The sequence below is a fragment of the Mobula hypostoma genome, chromosome 27 (genome assembly GCF_963921235.1).
Source record: "Mobula hypostoma chromosome 27, sMobHyp1.1, whole genome shotgun sequence".
Lineage (NCBI taxonomy): Eukaryota > Metazoa > Chordata > Chondrichthyes > Myliobatiformes > Myliobatidae > Mobula > Mobula hypostoma.
Genome location: NC_086123.1, coordinates 1694594 through 1721519, shown reverse-complemented (window position 1 = coordinate 1721519; position 26926 = coordinate 1694594). Strand labels below are relative to the sequence as shown.

The following is a 26926-nucleotide window of genomic DNA, read 5'->3' as shown; positions in this document are numbered from 1 at the left end:
CTGCTCATGTCAGGTTATAGATATGCTGAGGAGCAATATCACTCAGAAATTTGGAAAAAGGCGAGGAGTTAGGCGTGATAAGATTGCCAATTGAACATGATGCTGCATATTTAAACACCCGGTTTTTTGATGTTGCTTCGTTAACCTTTTAACAGCTGGATCACTTCAGCTGAGTATGTTCTTTCGTGATCTACGTCAAAGTCTCTCCCTCCCTCCCGACCCTAGCAGAACCGCAACAAAGGTGACCCGTTTCTAATATTTTCTCATCTTTGCAAGTGATATTTAGCGGGAGAACACACCGCAATATTGCAATGTATTATGGGAGTTGTAGTCACCGTTCCCTCAGTACCATGTCGTAACCGACTGCGCGGAGCATGCTGGACGTTGTAGTCCCAGCTGCAGGAAATCTCCATTTTCGGAGTTCAGCTGGCCTCCATTTCCCGGCGTACCCTGGGACCCCGCCGCCCCTGACGGCTGGTGGTGGTGGTTGTTGTTGGCGAGGGTTCCGGCGTTTCTCCGAAACAAGTCTGAAGTGGCGGACACAGAGTTTGATATCGACACCTCCGGGGCCATGGAGGGGAAGTCGAAGGTGGCCCCCAGTGTGGATTTCGACCACAGCTGCTCGGACAGTGTCGAATATTTGACCCTGAACTTCGGGCCTTTTGAGACTGTGCACCGCTGGAGGAGGCTGCCGCCCTGCGATGAGTTCGTAGGAGCCAGGTAACGAGAGGCGGCGGCACTGGCAATAATCGGCTTAATTCATTCAATCGGTGGTTTATTCCATGTTGCCCACCTATCCTGTCCCTTCCCTACACCCGAACTCGACTGTCAGTGACTGCACATCCGCTGAAACCCGGCAGTAACTCCACAGAAACCTCTCGTAAGGGACATATCTTTAACCGTACAATACCGCTCGTTACCGAGGAGCAACCTTCTCTATGGACGTCAAACAGACCGAGGAATCCGCATATCCTTGAAACATAGGCCATTCAGCCCATCGAGTTAAAGAAGTCCCATTTCTTTGTCCCCTCCCCCGACCTAATCCTCCGACATTTCCATCAGCACGCCCCAGATACTACAGTTTATCTACACATAATGGACAATTCGCAATGGCTAATTAGCCTACCATTTTATGTACTTGCGGACTTTATACAGATGGCATTGGAGGTCGAGATCAGCTCTACCGGCATAGGATACTGTGAGATGTGACTTCAGTTATATTAATTGAACCAGGAACATAATGTAAAACGCAAAGATAGTTAAGAATGTTGACATACTGCAGTCAATTACTCGATTAGTTTTTTTTGCTGCAACATTAATTCAAGGTGCAGTGCCAGATCTGGTACTAGAAAATTAAGAGCTGCTGCTGATGAGAGGAAGAATTTTTAAGGAGCAAACATTTGTGAAGCAGTGACTATCAAATTAAACTTGCAGTAGGTATGGTGCAGATAGGAAGCAAAATACTTCTCTTGCAGAAGAGTCCATTTTAGCGAGTTGACAAGTGTCCAGGAGACTTGTGTTAAAAATTAGCATGTATTGTAAAATGGTAGGGAATTACTTAGAAGGAGAGTTTTGATAAATTTGGATAGTTTTCACTAAAGCATTGTGAGCTGAGAAATGACCTGATAGAAGTACATAAAATTATGAGAGGTACATATAGCATAAATAGTTCCCTATGGTGGAATTGTCAATTACTGGAGGGTGTTAGGGTGATAGGGGAAAGTTTAAAGGAGGTTTCGGAAGGAAGATTTATTATTTTTACAGAGAGTAGCAGGTGCCTGAAATGTGCCACCAGGGAAACTGGTGGAAGTAGGAATTATAACAACATTTAAGAGGTAAGACCGTAAGACATAGAAGCAGAATTAGGTCATTTGGTGCAACGAGCCTGCTCCGCCGTTCAATCGTGGCTGATCCTTTCTTCTCCTCAACCCCATTCCCAACTTTCTTCCTGAAACCTTTGATGCTGTGTCCAAACAAGAACCTATCAATCTCTGCCTTAAATACACCCAATGACCTGAACTCCACAGTTGCATGCGGCAATAAATTCCACAATTTCACTACCCTCTGGCTAAAGAAATTTCTCCACATCTCTGTTTTAAATGGACATCCCTCTAAACTAAGGCTGTGCCCTTTTGACCTAGACTGCCCCATCATGGGAAACTTCCTGTCCACATCTACTCTGTCTAGGCCTTTTAACATTCAGTAGGTTTCAATGAGATCCCCCCTCATCCTTCTAAATTCCAGCAAGTACAGACCAAGAGCCATCAAACGTTCCTTGTATGTCGTTCCTTCCAGGTGAGGCGACACTTCACCTGTGAGTCGGCTGGGGTGATATACTGCGTCCAGTGCTCCAGATGCGGCCTTCCGTATATTGGCGAGACCCAACGCAGGCTGGGAGACGGTTTCGCTGGACACCTACGCTCTGTCCACCAGAGAAAGCAGGATCTCCCAGTGGCCACACATTTTAATTCCACATCCCATTCCCATTCTGATATGTCTGTCCACAGCTTCCTCTACTGTAAAGATGAAGCTACACTCAGGTTGGAGGAACAACACCTTATATTCTGTCTGGGTAGCCTCCAACCTGATGGCATAAACATTGACTTCTCTAACTTCCGTAAATGCCCCACCTCCCCTTCATACCCCATCCCTTATTTCTTTATTTCCCCCTTTTTCTTCTTTTTTTTCTCCCTCTGTCCCTCTCACTATAACTCCTTGCCCATCCTTTGGGTTCCCCCCCCCAACCTTCTTTCTCCCTAGGCCTTCCGTCCCATGATCCTCTCCCTTCTCCAGCCTCGTATCCCTTTTGCCAATCAACTTTCCAGCTCTTGGCTCCATCCCTCCCCCTCCTGTCTTCTCCTATCATTTCGGATCTCCCTCTCCCCCTCTCACTTTCAAATCTCTTACTATCTCATAGTCATAGTCATACTTTATTGATCCCGGGGGAAATCTCTTCTTTCAGTTAGTCCTGACGAAGGGTCTCGGCCCGAAACATCGACTGTACCTCTTCCTATAGATGCTGCCTGGCCTGCTGCATTCACCAGCATTTTTTATGTGTGTTCCTCTTTCCTTCCTGGAATTATCCTTGTGAACCACCCCTGGACCCTCTCCAACGCCAGCACATCTTTTCTTGGATGAGCCCAAAACTGTTCACAATATTCAAGGTGCAGCATCACATGTACCTTTATAAAGCCTCAGCATCACGTCCCTGGTCTTGTATTCTAGACTTCTTGAAATAAATGCTAACATGCATTTGCCTTCCTCACTACTGACTCTACCTGCAAGTTAACCTTTAGGGTGTTCTGCACAAGGATTCCCAAGTCCCCTTGCATCTCAGATTTTTGGATTTTCTCCCCGTTTAGAAAATAATCTGCACATTTATTTCCATACCAAAGTGCATGACAGTGCAGTTTCCAACATTGTATTTCATTTGCCACTTTCTTGCCATTCTCCTAATCTGTCTAAGTGATTCTGCAGCCTCCCTGTTTCATCAATGCTACCTGCCCCTCCACCCAATCTTTGTATCGTTTGCAAACTTGGTAGCAAAGCTATCTATTCCATCATCTAAATCATTGATATACAGCATAAAAAGAGCACGGATCCCAGCACAGCAACACTGGTCACTGGCAGCCAAACAGAAAAGGATCTTTTTATTCCCACTTGCTGCCTCCTATCAATCAGCCAATGTTTTATGTTAGTAACTTTACTGTAATACCCAGGCTCTTAACTTGGTAAGCAGCCTAGTGTGGCACCTCGTCAAAGGCCTTCTAAAAGTCCAACTATACAACATCCACTGCATCCCCTTTATCTGTCCTACTTGTAATCTCCTCAAAGAATTCCAAAAGGCTCATCAGGTAAGATTTTCCTGAAGGAAACCGTGCTGACTTTGTCCTATCTTATCCTGTGTCACCAAGTACTCCATCACCCCATCCTTAACAATTGACTCCAACATCTTCCCAACTACTGAGGTCAGGCTAACTGGTCTATAATTTCCTTTCTGCTGCCTTCCTCCTTTCTTAAAGAATGGAGTAACATTTGCAATTTTCCAGTCCTCTGGCACCATGCCAGTGTCTAATGATTTTTGAAAGATCATTTCTAATCCCTCCATAATCTCTACCACTACCTCTTTCAGAATGCTAGGGTGCAGTTCATCTGGTCTGGGTGACTTGTGTAGCTTTAAGAGACATGTGGACAATGCATTAACAGGAACAGGTACAGATGCAGATGGGATTAGTTTCGATTGGTATCGTGGTCAGTACAGATACAGTCATAAAGTAATGCAGCATGGAACCATGCCCTTTGGCCCAATTGATCAATGCCGACCACAGCATCCTCCCCACTAGTCCTGGTTGCAGTATTCAGCCCATAACTCTCTCAACCCCTTCCCCTTCACGTACCGATCCAAATGCCTCTACCACTTCTACCAGCTTATTCCAGGTACTGTACTCACTACCCTCTGTGTAAAGAACTTATCCCTCAGGTCTGTTTTAAATCTCCCCTCTTGGATCTGTGCCCTTTGGTTTTGGACTCCTCAGCCCTGATTCATACTCCTCATCATTTTATGAATTTCTGTGAGATTACTTCTCTTTCTCCTATGCTCCAAAAAATAAAGATCCTGTGTGACCCTGTAGTCCAGGGCAGCATTCTCATAAATCTCTTCTGCACCCTCTCCAGCTTGCCGACATATTTCCGATAACTTAATCAACAGGAATGCGTCATCAGAAAGGGCGAACAGAAGTAATACAGGTGCGGGCAGAACAGCCCTTCTTTGATCGGCCACTCTTTCAGCTGGTCTTTAGGGTGGATTTGGCCCATCAGGCTCAGGCGAGATCATGCTTCGGCGAGTTAATCTGCCAACTTTCTCGTTTTGTTCTTATTTCTTCATTCCTCGACTGCTAGGCCACAGTAGCACAGTGTGAAAGGCTCCAAGGGCGGTGTTTTGTACTGTGTGTGGGATGTGGGAAGTTGGGAGACCTCTCGTCTCCCGGATAAACACATTTGCACCAAGATGCAGCTCCTCAGAGAATGTGAAGGACCTGGTACTGCAGCTTGACCTTCAATTCATAATAGATAGGAGCTACAGGGAAGTCGTCACCTTTAGATTGTAGGAATCAGGTGACTGTCAGGAGAAGGAAGGGAACATATTGGAAGCTGACCTTTCAGATACTATTATGAATATGAATCCTTGGATCAAGGGTTCTATTGGAAGAATTTATAATTTATTATTACAATGGGATAAGCGTCCTTTATCTAAGATTAAACAGGATTGGGAAAAGGAACTTAATTTGACTTTTATGACAGAGGATTGGATGCGGATTTTGAAGTTGGTTAACTCTTCTTCAATTTGTGCTAGCCATTCATTGATTCAATTTAAAATTGTACATCGTTATCATTTGACGAAGGAGAGACTTTCTAAAATCTTTTCTAATGTTGATAGTCATTGTGATAGATGTAAAACTGAGATAGCTACACTGACATATGTTTTGGTCTTGTTCTATATTGAAACAGTTCTGGAAGTCGGTTTTTTCAACAATATCTAAAGCACTTAAAATTAATCTACAACCTAATAAATTAACTCTGCTTTTTGGAATAATTCCTCAAAATATTCATGGTATTTCTGTGTCTGACCAACATGTTATTGCATTTGTTACATTGATAGCTAGGAGGGCCATTTTGTTGAAGTGGAAGGATACATCAGCTCCCACTTTGTCACAATGGTTCTCTCAAATGATGCTATGTCTTAGTTTGGAGAAAATTAGAAGTCGAACCTTTGAACCTTTATTTGATTTTGAGAAAAGATGGGGCTCATTTGCTCGTTATTATCATTTGAGCTAATTGATAGAATTTTTCCACAATCTAATTGTAAATTATTTAGTATATTTTCTTGCTGGCGGTTTAATGTTTATTTTTAGAAGCTTTTTGTATGACGCATGACTCCGGGGTTGTACACCTAATGGGTTCTTTTTTTTTCTCACTTTTCTGCTTAGTAGGTTTTTTTTGTTATCACATTTTTTTTCAATCTTTAAGATAATGTCTTTTTTGAGACATTGTAAATGTTGGTACTTCAATGTACTCATGTTATTTTTTTTTGTATAATATAACAATAAAAAGATTTGAAAAGAAAGGAGAAGGAAGGGAAATGCACAGCCAGTGCAGAGTAAACCGTTGGCTGTTCACCTCAATTATTAGTATACAACTTATTGTTGAGGGAGATGACCTACCGGGAGAGAGCCACGGTGACCGGGTCTCTGGCACTGACTCTGGTACTGTTGCTCCGGAGAGCAGAGAGGTGAAAAGGCAGTGCTGATAGGAGATTCCATAGTCAGAGCAACAGGGACAAGATTCTATGGGCACGATAGAGGCACCTGAATGGTATGTGGGCTCCCTGGTGCCAGGGTCGGGGATGTCTCAGATCGGGTGCATGGCATTCTCAAGGATGAGGGTGAGCAAACAGGCTTTGGCACCAATGAGACAGGTAGACAGTGGGGAAGTCCTGAAGAGAGATTTTAGAGAGCTAGGTAGAAAGCTGAGAAACAGGACCTCCAGGATAGTAATCTCTGGATTGCTGCCTGTGCCATGTGCCAGTGAGGGTAAGAATAGGAGGATTTGGCAGGTGAATGTGGCTGAGGAACTGGTGCAAGGGGCAGGGGCTCAGATTTATGGATCTTTGGATCTCTTATGACCTGTACAAAAAGGGGTGGATGGCACCTAAAACCAAGGGGATCCAAAATCCTTGTAGGCAGCTTTGCTGGAGTTGTTTGGGAGGGTTTAAACAGATTTGGTAGAGTGAGAGTGCTGAGGATAAGGTAGTTGGTTTACAAATAAAGGCAGTCTGTAATAAGACTCCTAGCAAGGTGAGGCCGATGACAGGACTAAACTGCAGTCAATAAGATGAGTTGCAACGTAAAAGCCAGGCAAAATCAAAAAGGGTGAGTACAGGACTGAAGGTGTTATTTGAGTGCACACAGTATATGGAATAAGGTAGACGAACTTGTAGCGCAGTTACAGGTTGGCAAATATGATATTGTCGGCATCACTGAATCATGGCTGGAAGAAGATTGTAGTTGGGAACTTAACGTCCAAGGATACACATTGCATCGAAAGAACAGGCAGGAAGGCAGCGGGGATGGCATTGCTCTCTGTTGGTAAAAAATGCAATCAGATCATTAGAAAAAGGTAATATAGGGTTGGAAAGTGTTGAATTATTGTGGGTAGAGCTGAGGAACTGCAAGAATAAAAAGACCCTGATGGTAATTATATACAGACCTCCAAACAGTAGTGAGGATGTGGTCTACAATGGGAGATAGATATTGCATGCCAAAAGGGCAATCTTACAATACTCATGGGGGATTTGAAAATGCAGGTTGGTGCTGATTCCCAAAAGGGGGAATTTTTTAGAATACCTACAAGATGGCTTTTTAGAGCAGCTCGTGCTTGAGCCCACTAGGGGATCAGGTATTCGGATTTGGGCAATGAACTGCAATTGATTAGAGAGCTAAAGGTAAAAGAGCCTTCCGATCATAGTATGATCGAATTCACACTGAAATTTAAGAAGCAGCTAAAGTCAGATGTATTAATATTATAGTAGAATAAAGGGAATTATAGAGGCATGAGAGAGGAGTTGGCCAGAATTGATTGGAAAAAAACTCTGGTGAGGGATGACAGCAGAGCAGCAATGGCTGAAATTTCTGGAAGCAATTCAGAATGCGTAGGATATATGCATCCGAAAAAGGAAGAAGTATTTTAAAGACAAGATGACTCAACCATGGCTAACAAGAGAAGTCAAAGCTTGCATAAAAGCCAAAGAGAAGGCAGATAATAGAGCAAAAATTAATGGGAAGTTAGAGGATTGGGAAGCTTTTATAAGCTAAGAGAAGGCAACTTAAAAAGTCATTATAAGGAAAAGATGGAATGTGAAGTAGGCTAGTCAATAATATTAAAAGAGGATACCAAGAGTCTCTTCAGAGACATGAAGTGTAAAAGAGAGATGACAATAGATATCGGCGCACTGAAGAGCGATGCTGGAGAGGTAGTAATGGCGGGCGGGGGGGGGGGAACAAGGAAACGGTGGAAGAACTGAGTAAGTATTTTACACCAGTCTTCAGTCTGGAAGACACTAGCAGTATGGTGGAAGTTCCAGAGTGTTTGGGGTCAGAAGTGTGTGAAGTTGCCACTACTAGAGAGAAGGTTTTTGAAAACTGAAAGGTCTGAAGATAGATAAATCACCAGGACCAGATGGTGTAACACCCCAGGGTTCTGAAAGAGGTACAGAAAGAGATTGTAGAAGCATTTGTATTGATCTTTCAAGAATCACTAGATTTTGAAATGGTTCTGGAAGACTGAAAAAATTGCAAATGTCATTCTACTGTTCAAGAAGAGAGAGAGGCAGAAGTAAGTAAACTATGGGCCAGTTAATCTGACCTCAGTGGTTGGGAAGATGTTGAAATCAGTTGTTAAGTATGTGGCTTCAGGGTATTTGGAGGCACATGATAAAATAGGCCATAGTCAGCATGGTTTCATCAAGGGAAAATTGTGCCTGACAAATCTGATGGAATTTCTTGAAGAAATAACAAGCAGGAAAGACAGGAAAATTGGTTGATATTGTGTAATTGGATTTTCAGAAGGACTTTGACAAGGTGCCACACATGAGACTGGTTTAGAGCCCATGGTATTACAGGAAAGATACTAGCATGGATAAAGCAGTGGTTGATTGGCAGGAGGCAAAGAGTAGGAATGAAGGCAGCCTTTTCTGGTTGGCTGTTGGTGAGTAGTGATATTCCCTAGGGGTCTGTGTTGGGGCCAATTCTTTTCACGTTATATGTCAGTGACTTGGATGATGGAATTGATGGTTGTTGCGAAGTTTGTAGATGATACGAAGGTAGGTGGAGGGGCAGGTAGTTCTGAAGAAGTAGAGAGACTACAGAAGGACTTGGACAGATGAGAAGAATGGACAAAGAAGTGGCAGATGGAATATGGCGTCAGGAAGTGTATGGTCATTCAATTTGGCAGAAGAAATAAAAGGGTAGACTATTTTCTAAATGGAGAGAAAATGCAAAAATCTGAGACACAAAGGGGCTTGAGAATCCTTGTGCAGGATCCTGCAAAATTATTTTGCAGTTTGAGTCTGTGGTGAGGAAGGCAAATGTGTTGTAAGCATTCATTTCATGAAGACTAGAATATAAAAGCAAGGATGTAATGTTGAGATTTTATAAAGCATTGGAGAGACCTCACTTGAAGGATTGTGAGCAGTTTTGAGCCCCTTATCTTAGAAAGAATGTGTTGACACTGGAGAGGGTTCATAGGAAATTCGCCAGAATGATTCCAGGATTGAATGTCTTGTCGTATAAAGAGCATTTGATGGCTCTGGGTCTGTATTCTCTGGAATTCAGAAGAATGAGGAGATGACCTAATTGAAACCTATCAAATGGTGAAACAGCTCGATAGAGTGGATGTGGAGAGGATGTTTCCTTTGGTGAGAGAGTCTAAGACTAGAGGACACAGCCTCAGAATAGATGGATCATCCTTTTAGAATGGAGATGAGGAGCAATTACTTCAGCCAGAGAGTGAATCTGTAGAATTTGTTTCACAGGCAGCTGTGGAGGCCAAATCTTTATGTGCATTTAAGGCAGAGATTGACATAAACACGAGGAAATCTGCAGATGCTGGAAATTCAAGCAACACGCATCAAAGTTGCTGGTGAAGGCAGCAAGCCAGGCAGCATCTGTACCTCTTCCCAGAGATGCTGCCTGGCCTGCTGCATTCACCAGCAACTTTGATGTGTGTTGCAGAGATTGACACATTCTTGATTGGTCAGGGAATGAAGAGATATGGGGAGAATGTTGGAGACTGGAGCTGAGGGGAATAATGGATCAGCAATGATGAAATGGTGGAGCAGACTCGATGGGCCAAATGGCTTAATTCTGCTCCTATATCATATGGTTTTATAAGTGTGGCCAAAACACTACACAGTGCTCCAAATGTGGCCTCACCATCATCTTTATGTGCCATGCCATATGACAGTAGAGGAGGCCATGTGCTGACATGTCGGAATGGGAAGTAGATCTGAAGTGGGAGGCCACCAGGAGATCCCGCTGTTTCTGGCAGACAGAGTGTAGGTGCTCGGCAAAGCGGTCTCCCGATCTTCTGGTCTCACTGACGTACAGGAGGCCACACCGGGAGCACTGGAGACAGTAGATGACCCATACAGACTCACAGGTGAAGTGTTGCCTCACCTTGAAAGACTGGGGCCCTGAATGGTAGTGAGGGAAAATATGTACTGGACGTGGAGGCTAGTGGGATGGTAGGTGAGGACAAGAGGAATCCTTTCCCTGGTGGAGTGGCAGGAGAATGGGGTGAGGGCAGACGTGCATGAAGTGGAAGGGATGCAGGTGAGGGCAGCATTGATGGTGGAGGAAGGGAAACCCTTTGAAGAAGCAGGACATCTCAGTTGTTCTGGAATGAAAGGCCTTATCTTGAGAGTTGATGCGGCGGAGACTGAGGAACTAAGTTCTGGAATGAAAAGCCTCATCCTGAGAGCAGATAGTGAAATTTAATTGATTGCATAAAATTGAGAGTCCTGAACAGCATGGCAAGAAGGACCCATTGGCTGAAGTTGAAAACCAGGTGATGTAGATTTGCTAATTGGTAGAAAATTTGAGGGGTTTTAAGCAAAATATATTTTGTCAAAAGATGGCAGATCTTTGGAGCCCTATCTGCAAAGATGGTGGAGACAGAACCCTTCATCACTTTACGAACCTCGATGACCACTGTTACCTACCAGGCAACAGACCAAGACCTGGGAAGTGAGAGGAATGCTCGGATATAATGGGGAAAATGATATCCTGTGCATACATTTCTGATTTGATGAAACCCTGTACTACATACACATCCATCAATAATCCCTGATAAATCCATCTTTGTATACACATCAACACACATTAAAGTTGCTGGTGAACGCAGCAGGCCAGGCAGCATCTGTAGGAAGAGGTGCAGTCGACGTTTCAGGCCGAGACCCTTCGTCAGGACTAACTGAAGGAAGAGTGAGTAAGGGATTTGAAAGGGGGAGGGGGAGATCCAAAATGATAGGAGAAGACAGGAGGGGGAGGGATAGAGCCGAGAGCTGGACAGGTGATAGGCAAAAGGGGATACGAGAGGATCATGGGACAGGAGGTCCGGGAAGAAAGACAAGGGGGGGGGGACCCAGAGGATGGGCAAGAGGTATATTCAGAGGGACAGAGGGAGAAAAAGGAGAGTGAGAGAAAGAATGTGTGCATAAAAATAAGTAACAGATGGGGTACGAGGGGGAGGTGGGGCCTTAGCGGAAGTTAGAGAAGTCGATGTTCATGCCATCAGGTTGGAGGCTACCCAGACAGAATATAAGGTTGTTCCTCCAACCTGAGTGTGGCTTCATCTTTACAGTAGAGGAGGCCGTGGATAGACATGTCAGACTGAGAATGGGAATGGGATGTGGAATTAAAATGTGTGGCCACTGGGAAATCCTGCTTTCTCTGGCGGACAGAGCGTAGATGTTCAGCAAAGCGGTCTCCCAGTCTGCGTCGGGTCTCGCCAATATATAAAAGGCCACATCAGGAGCACCGGACGCAGTATATCACCCCAGTCGACTCACAGTTGAAGTGTTGCCTCACCTGGAAGGACTGTTTGGGGCCCTGAATGGTGGTAAGGGAGGAAGTGTAAGGGCATGTGTAGCACTTGTTCCGCTTACACGGATAAGTGCCAGGAGGGAGATCAGTGGGGAGGGATGGGGGGGACGAATGAACAAGGGAGTTGCGTAGGAAGCGATCCCTGTGGAATGCAGGGGGGGGGGAGGGAAAGATGTGCTTAGTGGTGGGATCCCGTTGGAGGTGGCGGAAGTTACGGAGAATAATATGTTGGACCCGGAGGCTGGTGGGGTGGTAGGTGAGGACCAGGGGAACCCTATTCCTAGTGGGGTGGTGGGAGGATGGAGTGAGACCAGATGTACGTGAAATGGGGGAGATGCGTTTAAGAGCAGAGTTGATAGTGGAGGAAGGGAAGCCCCTTTCTTTAAAAAAGGAAGACATCTCCCTCGTCCTAGAATGAAAAGCCTCATCCTGAGAGCAGATGCGGCGGAGACGGAGGAATTGCGAGAAGGGGATGGCGTTTTTGCAAGAGACAGGATGAGAAGAGGAATAGTCCAGATAGCTGAGAGAGTCAGTAGGCTTATAGTAGACATCAGTGGATAAGCTGTCTCCAGAGACAGAGACAGAAAGATCTAGAAAGGGGAGGGAGGTGTCGGAAATGGACCAGGTAAACTTGAGGGCAGGGTGAAAGTTGGAGGCAAAGTTAATAAAGTCAACGAGTTCTGCATGCGTGCAGGAAGCAGCGCCAATGCAGTCGTCGATGTAGCGAAGGAAAAGTGGGGGACAGATACCAGAATAGGCACGGAACATAGATTGTTCCACAAACCCAACAAAAAGGCAGGCATAGCTAGGACCCATACGGGTGGGCATAGCTAGGACCCATGTCTACTATAAACCTACTGACTCTCACAGCTATCTGGACTATTCCTCTTCTCACCCTGTCTCTTGCAAAAACGCCATCCCCTTCTCGCAATTCCTCCGTCTCCGCCGCATCTGCTCTCAGGATGAGGCTTTTCATTGTAGGACGAGGGAGATGTCCTCCTTTTTTAAAGAAAGGGGCTTCCCTTCTTCCACTATCAACTCTGCTCTTAAATGCATCTCCCCCATTTCACGTACATCTGCTCTCACTCCATCCTCCCACCACCTTACTAGGAATAGGGTTCCCCTGGTCCTCACCTACCACCCCACCAGCCTCCGGGTCCAACATATTATTCTCTGTAACTTCCGCCACCTCCAACGGGATCCCACCACTAAGCACATCTTTCCCTCCCCCGCTTTCTCTGCATTCCGCAGTGATCGCTCCCTACACAACTCCCTTGACCATTCGTCCCCCCCATCCCTCCCCACTGATCTCCCTCCTGGCACTTATCCGTGTAAGCGGAACAAGTGCTACACATGCCCTTACACTTCCTCCCTTACCACCATTCAGGGCCCCAAACAGTCCTTCCAGGTGAGGCAACACTTCACCTGTGAGTCGACTGGGGTGATATACTGCGTCCGGTGCTCCCGATGTGGCCTTTTATATATTGGCGAGACCCGACGCAGACTGGGAGACCGCTTTGCTGAACATCTACGCTCTGTCCGCCAGAGAAAGCAGGATCTCCCAGTGGCCACACATTTTAATTCCACATCCCATTCCCATTCTCATTCTGACATGTCTATCACTATCCACAGCCTCCTCTACTGTAAAGATGAAGCCACACTCAGGTCGGAGGAACAACACCTTATATTCCGTCTGGGTAGCCTCCAACCTGATAGCATGAACATCGACTTCTCTTTTCTTTCTTTTTAAATCTTTTTATTGAGTAAGTATACAAAAAAGGTAAGCCATATAAACATTAATACAATGTTAAAGTATAATAAAATTCCAAAAGATAACAATACCAAAAAGAAAATGCAACAAACAATGTAATTTAAGCATAAGAAACCAAGATAACATAATAGTATACTAAATTTTATATATATCAATGGAAAAAAAAGAAAAAAAAACCCCAAAAAAAAACCCACCGTGCAGCTAACTAAAAGCAAGGCAAAGCAATGGGCTAACTTGAAACCAAGCAGAGTTAAACTTAAAATCACGTCCTCAATCCCGACCTCCATTAAAACAGTGAAAAAAAAACAAGAAGGGTAAATATTACATTAAATGAAAATATCGAATAAAAGGTCCCCAAATCTGTTCAAATTTAAATGAAGAATCATAAAGGTTACTTCTAATTTTCTCCAAATTCAAACATAAAATCGTCTGAGAAAACCAAAAAAAGGTAGTTGGAGCATTAAGCTCTTTCCAATGTTGTAAAATACATCTTTTCGCCATTAAAGTAAGAAATGCAATCATTCTACGGGCTGAAGGGGAAAGATTACTAGAAATTTTAGGTAGTCCAAAGATAGCAGTAATAGGGTGAGGAGGGATATCTATATTTAATACCTTAGAAATAATATTGAAAATATCTCTCCAAAAAGTTTCCAAAGTAGGGCAAGACCAAAACATATGAGTTAAAGAGGCTATCTGCCCCGAACATCTATCACAGAAAGGATTAATATGCGAGTAAAAACGCGCTAACTTATCTTTGGACATATGTGCTCTATGAACCACTTTAAATTGAATTAGGGAATGTTTAGCACAAATAGAGGAAGTATTAACTAATTGTAAAATCTGCCCCCAATCATCCACAGAAATGGTAAGCCCCAATTCCTGTTCCCAATCTACCCTAATCTTATCAAATGGAGCTTTCCTAAGTTTCATAATAATATTATAAATCATAGCCGATGCACCTTTCTGACATGGATTAAGGTTAATTATCGAATCTAAAATATATATAGGAGGAAGCATTGGAAAGGAAGAAAGTATAGTACTTAGGAAATTTCTAACTTGTAAATATCTAAAAAAATGTATTCTTGATAAGTTATATTTATTAGATAATTGTTCAAAAGACATAAGGGAACCATCTAAAAATAAATCCAAAAACCGTAAAATACCCTTAGTCTTCCAAGTTTGAAAAGCGCGATCCGTAAAAGAGGGAGGAAAAAATATGTTACCTAAAATAGGAATCGCTAACCCGAATTGATTAAGATCAAAAAATTTTCTGAATTGAAACCAAATGCGCAAAGCATATTTAACTATCGGGTTAGAGACCTGCTTAAGGCGTTTCGAATCAAAAGGAAGAGAGGAACCTAAAATAGAACCAAGTGTATAACCCTGAACAGATTGTAATTCCAATGCTACCCATTTAGGAATAGATAGTATGTCCCGGTCAAGTAACCAAAATTTCATATGTCGAATATTAATAGCCCAATAATAAAATCTAAAGTTAGGTAATGCTAAACCTCCATCTCTCTTAGCTTTCTGTAAATGTATTTTACCCAGTCTCGGATTCTTATTCTGCCAAATAAATGAAGAAATTTTAGAGTCAACTTTATCAAAAAAAGATTTAGGAACGAAAATTGGTAATGCCTGAAACACATATAAAAATTTTGGCAAAAAAAACATCTTAACTGCATTAATACGACCAATCAAAGTTAAATATAAGGGAAACCATTTAGATGAAAGTTGAGTAATATGGTCTATTAATGGTAAAAAGTTAGTCTTAAATAAATCTTTATGTTTACAAGTAATTTTAATCCCAAGATATGAAAAGTAATTATTAATCAATTTAAATGGAAATTTATAATATAAGGGAAGATGTTTATTAATCGGAAAAAGTTCACTCTTACTAAGATTTAATTTATAACCTGAGAAAAGACCAAATTGTGCTAATAACTCTAAAACAGCAGGAATGGATCTCTCAGGATTAGAAATATATAAAAGTAAATCATCAGCATAGAGTGATAATTTATGGGACTTTAATCCCCGAGTTATCCCAGTAATATTTGAAGATTCTCGAATAGCAATTGCAAGAGGTTCTAATGCAATATCAAATAATAGGGGACTAAGAGGACAGCCTTGTCGAGTACCACGAAAGAGAGGAAAAAAAGGTGAGTTTAAAGAGTTAGTACGAACCGAGGCTACAGGGGAGTGATATAACAGTTTAATCCAGGATATAAATTTCAAGCTAAAATTAAACATTTCAAGCACCTTAAATAAATAAGGCCATTCTACTCTATCAAAAGCTTTCTCGGCATCTAAAGAAATAACACACTCAGGAACATTTTGTGAGGGAGTATAAACGATATTTAACAATGTACGAATATTATAAAAAGAGTAACGACCTTTAATAAAACCTGTTTGGTCTTCCGAAATAATAGAAGGAAGTACTTTTTCTAGTCTATTTGCTAATAACTTAGAAAAAACTTTAGAATCAACATTTAATAAAGATATTGGTCTATAAGATGCACATTGAGCAGGGTCTTTATCCTTCTTTAGTATTAAAGAAATTGATGCTCTATTAAAAGATTCCGGAAGTTTACCAAGTTTCAAAGAAGCCTCAAAAACCTTATAGAGCCAAGGAATCAATAAAGAAGCAAAACATTTATAAAATTCAACGGTAAAGCCGTCAGGGCCAGGAGCTTTCCCCAGATTCATAGAAAAAATAACATTCTTAATCTCATCCATTGTAATGGAAGTATCTAATAAAGAAGACATATCCTGTGAAATCTGAGGAAAGTCTAACTTATCTAAAAAATCATTCATATATTTAGAATCTCGAGGAGACTCTGATTGATATAAAGAAGAATAAAAATCACAAAAGGTTTGATTAATCCCCACATGATCCAATATCAATCGATCATTTTGGTTATAAATCTGATTGATTTGAGATTTAACATAATTAGATTTCAATTGATTAGCCAGCAGCTTGCCAATTTTATCACTGTGAACATAAAAATCACTTCTTGTTTTCTTTAATTGGTTTACAATCGAGGACGAGAGTAGTAAACTGTGTTCCATTTGAAGTTCAGTTCTTTGTTTGTATAGCTCCTCAGAAGGAGCCATAACATATTTCTTATCAATTTCTTTAATCTTGTCCACAATTGCCATCTCCTCCTGCTTCTGTTTCTTCCTCAAAGCAACGGAATACGAAATAATCTGACCCCGAATATAGGCTTTAAAAGTGTCCCAAAGAGTGTTAACCGAAATATCTTCTGTATGGTTAATTGTAAAAAAAAGCTCAATCTGTTCATTCATAAAATTAACAAAGTCCGAGTCCTGAAGCAACAGCGAATTAAAACGCCATTGTCTATTGTTTGGTATATTGGCCATAATTTTAATAGAAAGCTTAAGTGGAGCATGATCCGAAATGGTTATAGAATCATAATCACATTTAATCACTGAAGGAATGAGACGAGAATCAATGAAAAAATAATCAATTCTTGAATAGGAATGATGAACATGTGAAAAGAAGGAAAAATCTTTTTCCTGAGGATGCAGAAAACGCCAAATGTCCGTCGACCCAGAATCAGAAAGGAAAAAATTAATCAAATTTGCAGATTTATTAGGTAAAGTCCGTAAAGGAGCCAAACGGTCCAAAGCTGGAGATAAACAGGTATTAAGATCTCCGCCCCAAATCAATGAAAACTCGTTCAAATTCGGAAACTGATCAAACAATGATTTATAAAATTCCGGACAATCCATATTAGGAGCATAAACATTAACCAAAACTACTTTTTTATTAAATAGTAAACCACTAACCAATAAAAATCTACCATTCGGATCAGAGATAATATCCTGTTGTATAGAAGTAACTGAGGAATCTATAAAAATAGAGACGCCTCGAATCTTAGCATTGGAGTTCGAATGAAATTGTTGTCCCTTCCAGAATTTGAAAAAACGTAGTCTGTCCCCCCTCCGTACATGGGTCTCTTGTAAAAATAAAATTTGTGCTTTAAGTCTCCGGAACACTTTAAAAACTTTTTTCCTTTTAATAGGATGATTAAGACCATTAGTATTCCAGGAGACAAAATTAATAATAGACTCCATAAATCCTAAAGTCAACCCACAACAAGGAGGATTGACAATAGGCGCGACCCACAAACCCGGAGAGGAAACAGAACATACAAAAGATACCGGGGAAAAGGACGCAACCAGTACTTCAATAATGTATATAGCCCAAAGAGAAACAAACTAAAACGTGAAGCCCCTCCCACCACCCCCCACCCCAAGACCCCAAGGCAAAATCTAAAGCAGACCCGCCAGAAAGAAGCAAGCGCTAAAACTACCCCCATGACTTCCGGTATACGCTCCCTAAAAAAAAGGTATAAATATGAAAAGGATCAGCTAATTGTAAAACAGTAAAAAAATAAGTAAAAAAAAGTTAGCTCAATTAAAATACACACAGAACAGAACAAAAGCCGGAAAATATATATTAAAAAAAAACCACAATAAACCTCAAACTCATGAATAGACACAGCAACAAAAAAAATAGGATTATTAACATAAAGTGATTATAAAAAGCAAAACAGAATAAAATTTAAAAAAAACTACAAAATTTAAGGCCGCACAGGAAATACGTAAGATGACAAAAGGGAAGTAACCACCCAGAATCCCCTGGGAAAAGAAAGAAATGACGCAGTTAAAAAGAAAGTTTAGCAGCCATATTAAGAAATCAAAAGTAAACTTTTCTGCCCAAATAGGGCACAGAAAAGTTAAAACCAACCAATTCACAGCCTCCGATCAACGGAGATAATTAAAAAAAGGCAATTAAGATGTTGAAGATGAAAGTTGATCCAGATAACTCTGGGCATCCGATGGAGAATCAAAAAAACGAAGGGCTCCATCTAACATGCGAATCCTTAGACGTGCAGGGTACAGCAGCGCTGGTCTTAAATCCATCTTATAGAATTCCGACATCACGGATCTGTAACGGACCCGTTGGTCCCAGATTGGTTTACTGAAATCTTCCACGAATCGGAACTTAAGATCCAAAAAATCAATGAAACCTTTAGATCGAGCGAATCGAAACAGTCTCTCCTTATCTTGAAAATAATGAAAACGTAAAATAACATGCCTAGGTCTATCTGACCTAGACGAGTATGATAGGATTCTGTGAACACGATCCAGTAGCGGTGGTTGGTCAGGAAATACAGTAGGGAATGCATCTTTTAAAAGTTGAGAGAAATATTTCATGGGGTTGTTAGCTTCAACAGCTTCCCTCACGCCAATCATTCGTAAATTCTGCCGTCGCATTCTAGATTCCAAGTCAGAGTTTTTAAAAGTCAAAAAGTCAAGTTTCTTCTTCATTACATTAATTGTTTCTTCGATTTTCCCCATCTTAAGCTCACTTTGTTGCGCGAATTTTTGAAGATCAGATATAGCCGACTGATGTTCCGCAATACATGTTTGCATCTTATCAATTAAATCGGCAATTTTCTGGAAATTAGTTGAGATTTCCGTATGAATCAGGTCTTTAACAGAGCCTGCAATTTCCGTACGAATCATCTCCCTAACAGAGGTTGAAATTTCCCTCTGAATTAACTCCGATATCGCTTTCAAAGTCACCGGTGATTCAGTCGGGGGGAGATCCGTAGCTTTCGGTTTAACCGGAGGTTTACCATCCTTGCCGTTTTTCCCGTTCTTAGACATAGCAGATCTAAGTATCATCCAATTGTCAGAGAATTCAGTTTAATTCAAAGTATTGTAAAAATTGATGCCTTAATGGTTAATTAAAGTATAGCTGACCATAGAGAAAAAAAACTCAGAGGTAATGGAGCGAGTCAAGAACGCGACTTCACTCCATGAGCGCTACCGGAAGTCTCGACTTCTCTAACTTCCGCTAGGCCCCACCTCCCCCTCGTACCCCATCTGTTACTTATTTTTATGCACACATTCTTTCTCTCACTCTCCTTTTTCTCCCTCTGTCCCTCTGAATATACCTCTTGCCCATCCTCTGGGTCCCCCCCCCCTTGTCTTTCTTCCCGGACCTCCTGTCCCATGATCCTCTCGTATCCCCTTTTGCCTATCACCTGTCCAGCTCTTGGCTCTATCCCTCCCACTCCTGTCTTCTCCTATCATTTTGGATCTCCCCCTCCCACTCCAACTTTCAAATCCCTTACTCACTCTTCCTTCAGTTAGTCCTGACGAAGGGTCTCGGCCTGAAACGTCGACTGCACCTCTTCCTACAGATGCTGCTTGGCCTGCTGCGTTCACCAGCAACTTTGATATGTGTTGCTTGAATTTCCAGCATCTGCAGAATTCCTGTTGTTTTTGTATACACATCCTCTGTGTAAGCCAGGCACATGCTAAAATCAAGCAGACTGCTGAAAAAAACTGTGTTTGTACCCTCATCAGGGTTTTGGCCCATGAAGTCAACAGTTCCTTCCCCAACGCCTCCACAGGTACTGCTCCACTAGCTAAATTCCTCCCGCAGACTGTCTGTTGTTTCACATAAATATCTCTTTAATTACAAGCTTTCAATAACACCTTAAAGTACTTTCTTTCATATTAAAAAATCACTCTGTAATCTCTCCCTACATTGTAAAAATCATATGTTCAATTTATCAAAATGGTTATCCAGTAGCTTACATATGCAACAGGTCAAAGTATGTCATAAAATGCAGTAGACAGCACCGTGGTCCTGGAGGAATATTGTTTCATTTTTACTGTGTACTGTACCAGCAGTTATGGTTGAAATGACAATAAAAGCAACTTGACTTGACTTGTTGATGCGTATTTTCTTTTTCCTTAGGCGAAGTAAGCATACTGTTGTGGCCTATAAGGATGCAATCTACGTGTTTGGAGGAGACAATGGGTACGTACTGAACTAAGTCCTTTAAGGAATCTAAACTAATAATTATATTCCATCATGATTTCCACAGGATCTCTCCGACAACAAAATGCACAGGGGCCATTCTAAGACTAAGGGTAAATCTTTGTTTGTAAATGAAGCCATTGTAGTGTAAGTCTAGGCTTACTGAGCAGGATGGAATAAGCTTTAGTTTGGCAGTAGTTCCATGTGGAGCCATCGATACTTATCAGCACTAGTACTGTTACTTTACATTGCAGTTTCATTACGCAAAATCTATTAAATGAAGATACTTCTTTTCATGTTTGGTGCAACCACAGAAAATCCAGACTTGCTGTTTGAGCTCCACCAGTGATTTCCTGTCTGCACTTCACTGGAGTTCAGTACTGAGACATGAACTTGCTCCAGTTCCCCCTCCCTTGCACTTCAGTATCCACGTCCGTGCTCAACAATCTGATGAATGGGGATAGCACGGCTGTGGGGAAGAAAGGTAAAGACTGGCTAAGCTGCATTTTTAAAAAATTATTTGGGTCTTGTGTTTTTGATTTCTTTGTACAGCATTCTTTTATTGTTTGCTTTTCCCCAATTCATTGTGATGGATAGCAAATTACAGCCGCAAGACTTTCCATCTGCTGCAGATTTTTGGAAAGGTTTTGTGAGCAGGTTACTATTAGAGGACCTGTCGCGGTCTAGGGCTTCACTGTCGTGCTGCAGAGCTACATGAGGTGGCAAGACTGGGATTGGATTCAGACAGGTTAAAGTAAAGGGCAAGTGGCAAGTTCTGGAGGCAGGCCCACCTCCGGAAAGGTCCCTTGTGGTTTTCCCTTCACTATGCAGGTACAGTGTAGTTGAAACCATTTTGTAGAATGTATGATTTGAACTAAACATAATAAGACCATAGGATATAGGAGCGATGTTAGGCCATTTGACCCATCGAGTCTGCATTGCCAACTCTGTAATGGCTGATTTATTTTCCTTCTCCACCCTATTTTCCTGCCTCCTGCAAGGAACCTTTGATGCCCTACTAATGAAGAACCTATTGACCTCTGCTTTAAATACCCACATCATATCACTCAATGTACACTTGCTATAACACTTTAATTTCACCTGAATGCTCCATAACTAAATATATACTATATACCATTAAATATTATTACCAGTTTGAAAAACCTTAAAAATAGTATAGGAGAAAGTATTTTTTATACAAATGGATTCTTATAGTTCTTGTTTAATAAAGCTACAATGTAAAAATGTTTATATATGAATAAATACATTCTCTAGAAACTTTCCAGCTAATATTTGAAGCATGGTATCTGTTCTAAATTGGCCTGAGTGCACATACCCTTAATGTTTTGGTATTTACTTAAATCATAAAGAGATGTATATTTTGCTTCAGTGCAACATTATTTTACATTGTGGATATATAAAAGTGGAATATACTTCAATTAATCATGATCCTTCCTATAGGAAATGCACTAAAATATGAATAAAACGTGTATGCAGCACATTCCACAGTGATTCACCACATTGTGTTACAGATGCACAGCTATCACAGAGGGAAAAATGCTAGTCATTTCACATTTGGTTTTGCTGACTTCTGAAAGGAACATGGGATTTATAACAAATTCTTAAATTGTTGAAGATAGAACAGTACAGCACAGGAACAGGCTCTTTTACCCACAATGTTGTGTCAAACAATTAAACTTAATAATTAAATGCCTAATTAAACCAATCCCATCAAGCTTGTGTTTGCCTATCTGCTCTTGCAAACTGATGCTCAACTAATCAATATAATTTTCTTAACTTGATGGAGCATTTTCCTTTGCCGTGAACAAAATTAGTTAAAGGTGTAATAGTGCTTGTTGCTGAGAACAAATATTGTATTCTATTATTTTATGATGAATGTTGATCAGTGACATTTTGGGTAGTTTACATCATCAGCAGCAATATACGATTCACTCTCCTCTTCTATCAGCTTCTTTCCTCTGTAGCTCTTTATCTTTCCTAACCACCTGGCTTCACATATCCTCCTTCTCCTTCCTCCACCTTTGTAATCTGGCATCTTCCCCCATCCTTTACATTCCTGAAGAAGGGTCTCGGCTGAAACGTTGACTATTTATGCATTTCCATAGTTGCTGCTTCAGCTCCTGAGTGCTTCCAGCATTTTGTGTATCTTTCTATGATAACAATAGTCATTTAAGTTCATTACTTTATGGGTGCTCGGCTTGAGAAATGCATTGTTTCTTTTCCTACTTGCATTTCACTTCTAAATGTTCTCTACTTTTCTGTGGGTATACCATGAGTTTTGTGCAAGAGGAGTAAATCTCCACTCTTTCCCACTATAATTTTGTAAGAAAAACAATACAACTTGGATTGCAATAATTACTGGGGCATCATCAGCTTCTTGTTGACCATTTAAAATGTTGAATAATATTTCCTGTCTCTTTCAGGGAAAAAAAATTGTTTTCAAACTGTTGCCATTCTATTGAACCTGAAATAGATTTGTGGTATATACTAAGTGCATGAGCAAAGTCTCCTGAGTACACTGCACGATTGAGATTTGAATAGCTCAAGGGTGTTGAATTACTGGGGAGTACTGGGAATTAAATATTTGCCAACAAAAATGAGGTGAATACAAATTGAATGTTTCAACTCAAGATGTACATGGGCATTAGCAAATTGTTATATGAATCCGTGGCAAAATACAGTGATGACTTTTTTGTCTTGGCCACAGGTGTCAATGAATTCTTTAGATGCCCAAAATATATATTGCATAAAAAGGGGAAATGCAATGACAGCAGATTAATCTTCCATTTGAATGATCCACCAACTTTGTTTTTCTGCAGAAAGAACATGTTAAATGACCTGTTAAGATTTGATGTGAAGGACTGCTCTTGGTGCAGGTATGTACAAGGACAATGTTATTAGAACAATTGGAATGGAAAAACAAACTCCAAAATGCTTTATGTTATGGAAACAAATTCTGACCCGGGACTTGAAGGATACGGAGAGATGATCAATGATGTAGAAGAATAAATGGGCTTTGGTTAAATTCCATTAAGTGGGAATGTACGACTAGTATGAATGACAGTTATGCTGTGATTGGTATGAGAAATGGTAGCACACAGAAATAATAGATGATGTATTCTGTGATCCTTGAATTAAAATAACAAGTATAAATATTTCGATGCTGTTCCCATCTTCCTTATTTACCTAGTCATATTCCACTTGTACTTTTTTTCATAAGTCCTTTGGTCCCATATTAAAGGTGTGACCATTTCCTCAATTTGTCTAATACGTTTTTGAACATTATGCAAGACCGTTGGTCATATTCTAGTGTAAAATTCAATCTTTAACTATGTGGAGATAGTGACTTGGTTAGGATATTTTCACAAACTAATTTTAGATTTTTAACTTAATTGTGCATTTAGTGGAGGGAAAACAATATTGCTGATGGAATCCTATTAATCTTGATTAACTACAACTGACAGGTTTAGATTAGATTATGAGGACATGCAGTCAGTCCTCTTTTATTGTCATTTAGTAATGCATGCATTAAGAAATGATATAATAGGTGATTTAATGGTCCTTGTCTGAAAATTTCTATCTCCTGTCTCATAGTGGTTAAACCCGTCAGACTTTCTGCACAGAATACAGAAGTTTGATCAGTGTTTTCCACTTCTGTCATATATTGGTGACCATTCTTGCAACATAATAGTGTATCTACATCCTTTACTTCAGCGGTCCCCAACCACCGGGCCGCAAAGGATGTGCTACCGGGCTGCGAGGAAACGATATGAGTCAGCTGCACCCTTCCTTATTCCCTGTCATGCACTGTTGAACTTGAACATAGGGTTGCCAACTGTCCCGTATTGCCGGGACGTCCCATATGTTGGGCTAAATTGGTTTGTCCCATACGGGACCGCCCTTGTCCCGTATTTCCCCTGCCAAGGTAGAGCGTTCCTATGAAACCTTTCGTGCCGAAATGGCGTAAAGTGAAGAAGCAATTACCATTAATTTATATGGGAAAATTTTTTGAGTGTGCCCAGACCCAAAAAATAACCTACCAAATCATTCCAAATAACACATAAAACCTAAAATAACACTAACATATAATAAAAGCAGGAATGATAGGATAAATACACAGCCTAAATAAAGTAGAAATAATGTATGTACAGGGTAGTAGGGAAGATTAAGTCAAAACCGATTTGTGGGAAAAAAATCAGCACGTACGCACATGCACACACAGGTGCCCGTACAAGGCTTCATGGTCATGGTAGTCTTTCTCGGGGTAAACACTGTCCTGTATTTGACTGCTACTTTTGTCCCTTATTTGGGAGTGAGAAAGTTGGCAACCCTAACTGCAAACGACATGTTGAGGTGAGTTAACCCTACTTGAACACCCCCCGGTCGGTGGGTCTGCAAGAACATTGTCAACCGGTCCGTGGTGCAAAAAAGGTTGGGGACCCCTGCTTTACTCTATGGTGTACAATTTAGGAGGTTGGCTTCATCTAGATGATTTTATTTTACAAAAGAGTGACAACAAAAATAATATTTGTTTCTGATTTTCTTGATCAGGGCTTTCACAACAGGGTCTCCGCCTGCACCCAGGTACCATCACTCTGCTGTTGTGTATGGAAGCAGCATGTTTGTGTTTGGTAAGTCATGGGCAGAGTTCTGAAGCTGATTCCACTCCTTTGTGCATTTATCTTTTATTTATATTCAATTATAAACTCTGATAACTGTTCGAAAGCTAGGGAATATGATCCAATTAGTACGATGTTAAAGTCTACATTTTTATTAACTAGTTTCTTTCTGAGGAGGAATTTCCTTAGACAGAGGGTGGGGAATCTGGAAATCATTGCCACAGAGGGCTGTGCAGGCCAAATGATTGAATGTATTTAAGGGAGAGATTGATCAGTTCTTAATTGGTAAAATGGTTAAGGATTGGAGGGTTGTGAAAATAATCAGCCATGTTTGAATGACGGAGCAGACACAATGGGTCAAATTACCTAATCCGCTACACTTTATTGTCTTCTTTCATGTCCCACTCTACACTAGAGAATGCACCAAGTAGATGTGCATATTTATTGTGGTGATTAAGTTATTTTACACCAGATGCACTTCAGGTAAATTTCACTCCAAGTTCATCCCCTCTCTGAGGGTATCTTTTTTAAAGCTTAATTTCTTGTACAAGTGACTGCCGGTGAAATTGGGCTTTTGTATCCTTCTTATCCTGAACTGTGGAAGGATTGCATGAATTTATTTTTGTGAAGTTCACACTACCAGCAAACCAAATAAAGTCCTAACAGTACATTGAATAACTTAGTCAAAGTGGGTTTGTGACCTGACATTTCAACAAATCGTTTTTTATGTAATTGGGACTGGATTTTTGGATAAACTAATATTACAGGGCAGTAATGAATTGGAAAGAGACAAACAGCAGTTTCTGTTGAATTTGGATCTTATGTGCCTGTAGCTTAAGAGTGGAGATTGATTAAAGGAAAGAATTTTCATTTTTATGGTCTTCGTGCATGAATTCAATGAAATCTTGATTTTAATAACCACAGAATGTAAGCTCTGGCCGCTAAGTATGCCTGTATACTTGCTGTTTAATATGTAATCTGCCAATCGTGTGGTAGCAACTCAATGCATAAAAGCATCAGACGTGGTCAGGAGATTGTTGTTCAGAATGGGGAAGAAATGTGATCTGAGTGACTGCGGAATGGTTGTTTTTGCCCAACAGGGTGGTTTGAGTATCTCAGAAACTGCTGCTCTTCTCTGATTTTCATGCACAACAGTCTATAGAGTTTACAGAGAACGGTGCTCACAACAAAAAACATCCATTGAGTGGAGGTTTTGTGGGCAACTTGTTAACGAGGTCAGAGGAGAATGGATCAAGCTGGTAGGAAAGTAACAGCAAGTCAGATAACCACACGTTACAACAATGGTGTGCAGAAGAACATTTCTGAGTGCACAACATGTCGAACCTTTAAGTAAAATGGTCTACAGCAACAGAAGACCACACTAGGTTCCACTCCTGTGTGTATAAAATGCTATAATTGCTGAATGAGAAAGAACTGAGAGCAAAGTACACCTGAATCTTCCCCTTTCTTGCTAATTAACAAAGTAGTGATTTTTGGTAGCCTATCAATTGCTTGTACATTTGTGTAAGTGTAGTAATGCGAGTTGAGATGATTCATTGCTTTGAATGATGGGATCCCTTACAGTTGCTTGCTCTGCTGAGATTTTCGGTAACCCAACAATAGACTCGCAAAAACTAAAAATCACCTGCCAAGAAAAATCCAGACATAAAATATGCTGTTTTAATGGCTACAACAAATCAAAAAATTGCATAATGCTTATTGTGATGACACTGTCAGTGAAGTGTAGGCACTATAATCATGTGGAGTAACGTTAGTGGGATCATCTTTTGTCAGGATACCAGGAAAGCTCTTTTGCACTACCTCACATAATAGAAGGAAATCATTTGTGTTAACACGAAAAGTGCAGAGAGCAACTTGATTTTGTGTGTTTCATCTGACAATGTGTCATTCTCACTACATTCCAGTATCAGTCAAGACTATATGCTGTCACCTCGAGTTTATCTTGGCTTGTAACCACCTGGGTGTTATT

At 40.9% G+C, this 26926-nt stretch overlaps 1 protein-coding gene across 3 annotated transcripts in view; it reads left to right on the top strand.

Annotated features, from left to right (window-relative positions):
- The first annotated feature begins 456 nt into the window (after positions 1-456).
- Positions 457-26926, top strand: part of lztr1 (leucine zipper like post translational regulator 1) — a 103475-nt gene continuing 77005 nt past the window's right edge. For 2 of the 3 annotated variants that reach the window (XR_010016261.1, XM_063034549.1), the window contains exons 1-4: positions 457-720; positions 20234-20296; positions 23137-23193; positions 24869-24948. Coding sequence is in view for 2 of the 3 variants with exons in the window: in XM_063034549.1 (XP_062890619.1) it covers positions 572-720; positions 20234-20296; positions 23137-23193; positions 24869-24948 (349 nt within the window). In the remaining variant the exon portion in view is untranslated. Of the gene's footprint in view, positions 721-13292; positions 13424-20233; positions 20297-23136; positions 23194-24868; positions 24949-26926 lie in introns of all 3 variants that reach the window. The other variant, XM_063034550.1, reaches the window with a different exon arrangement.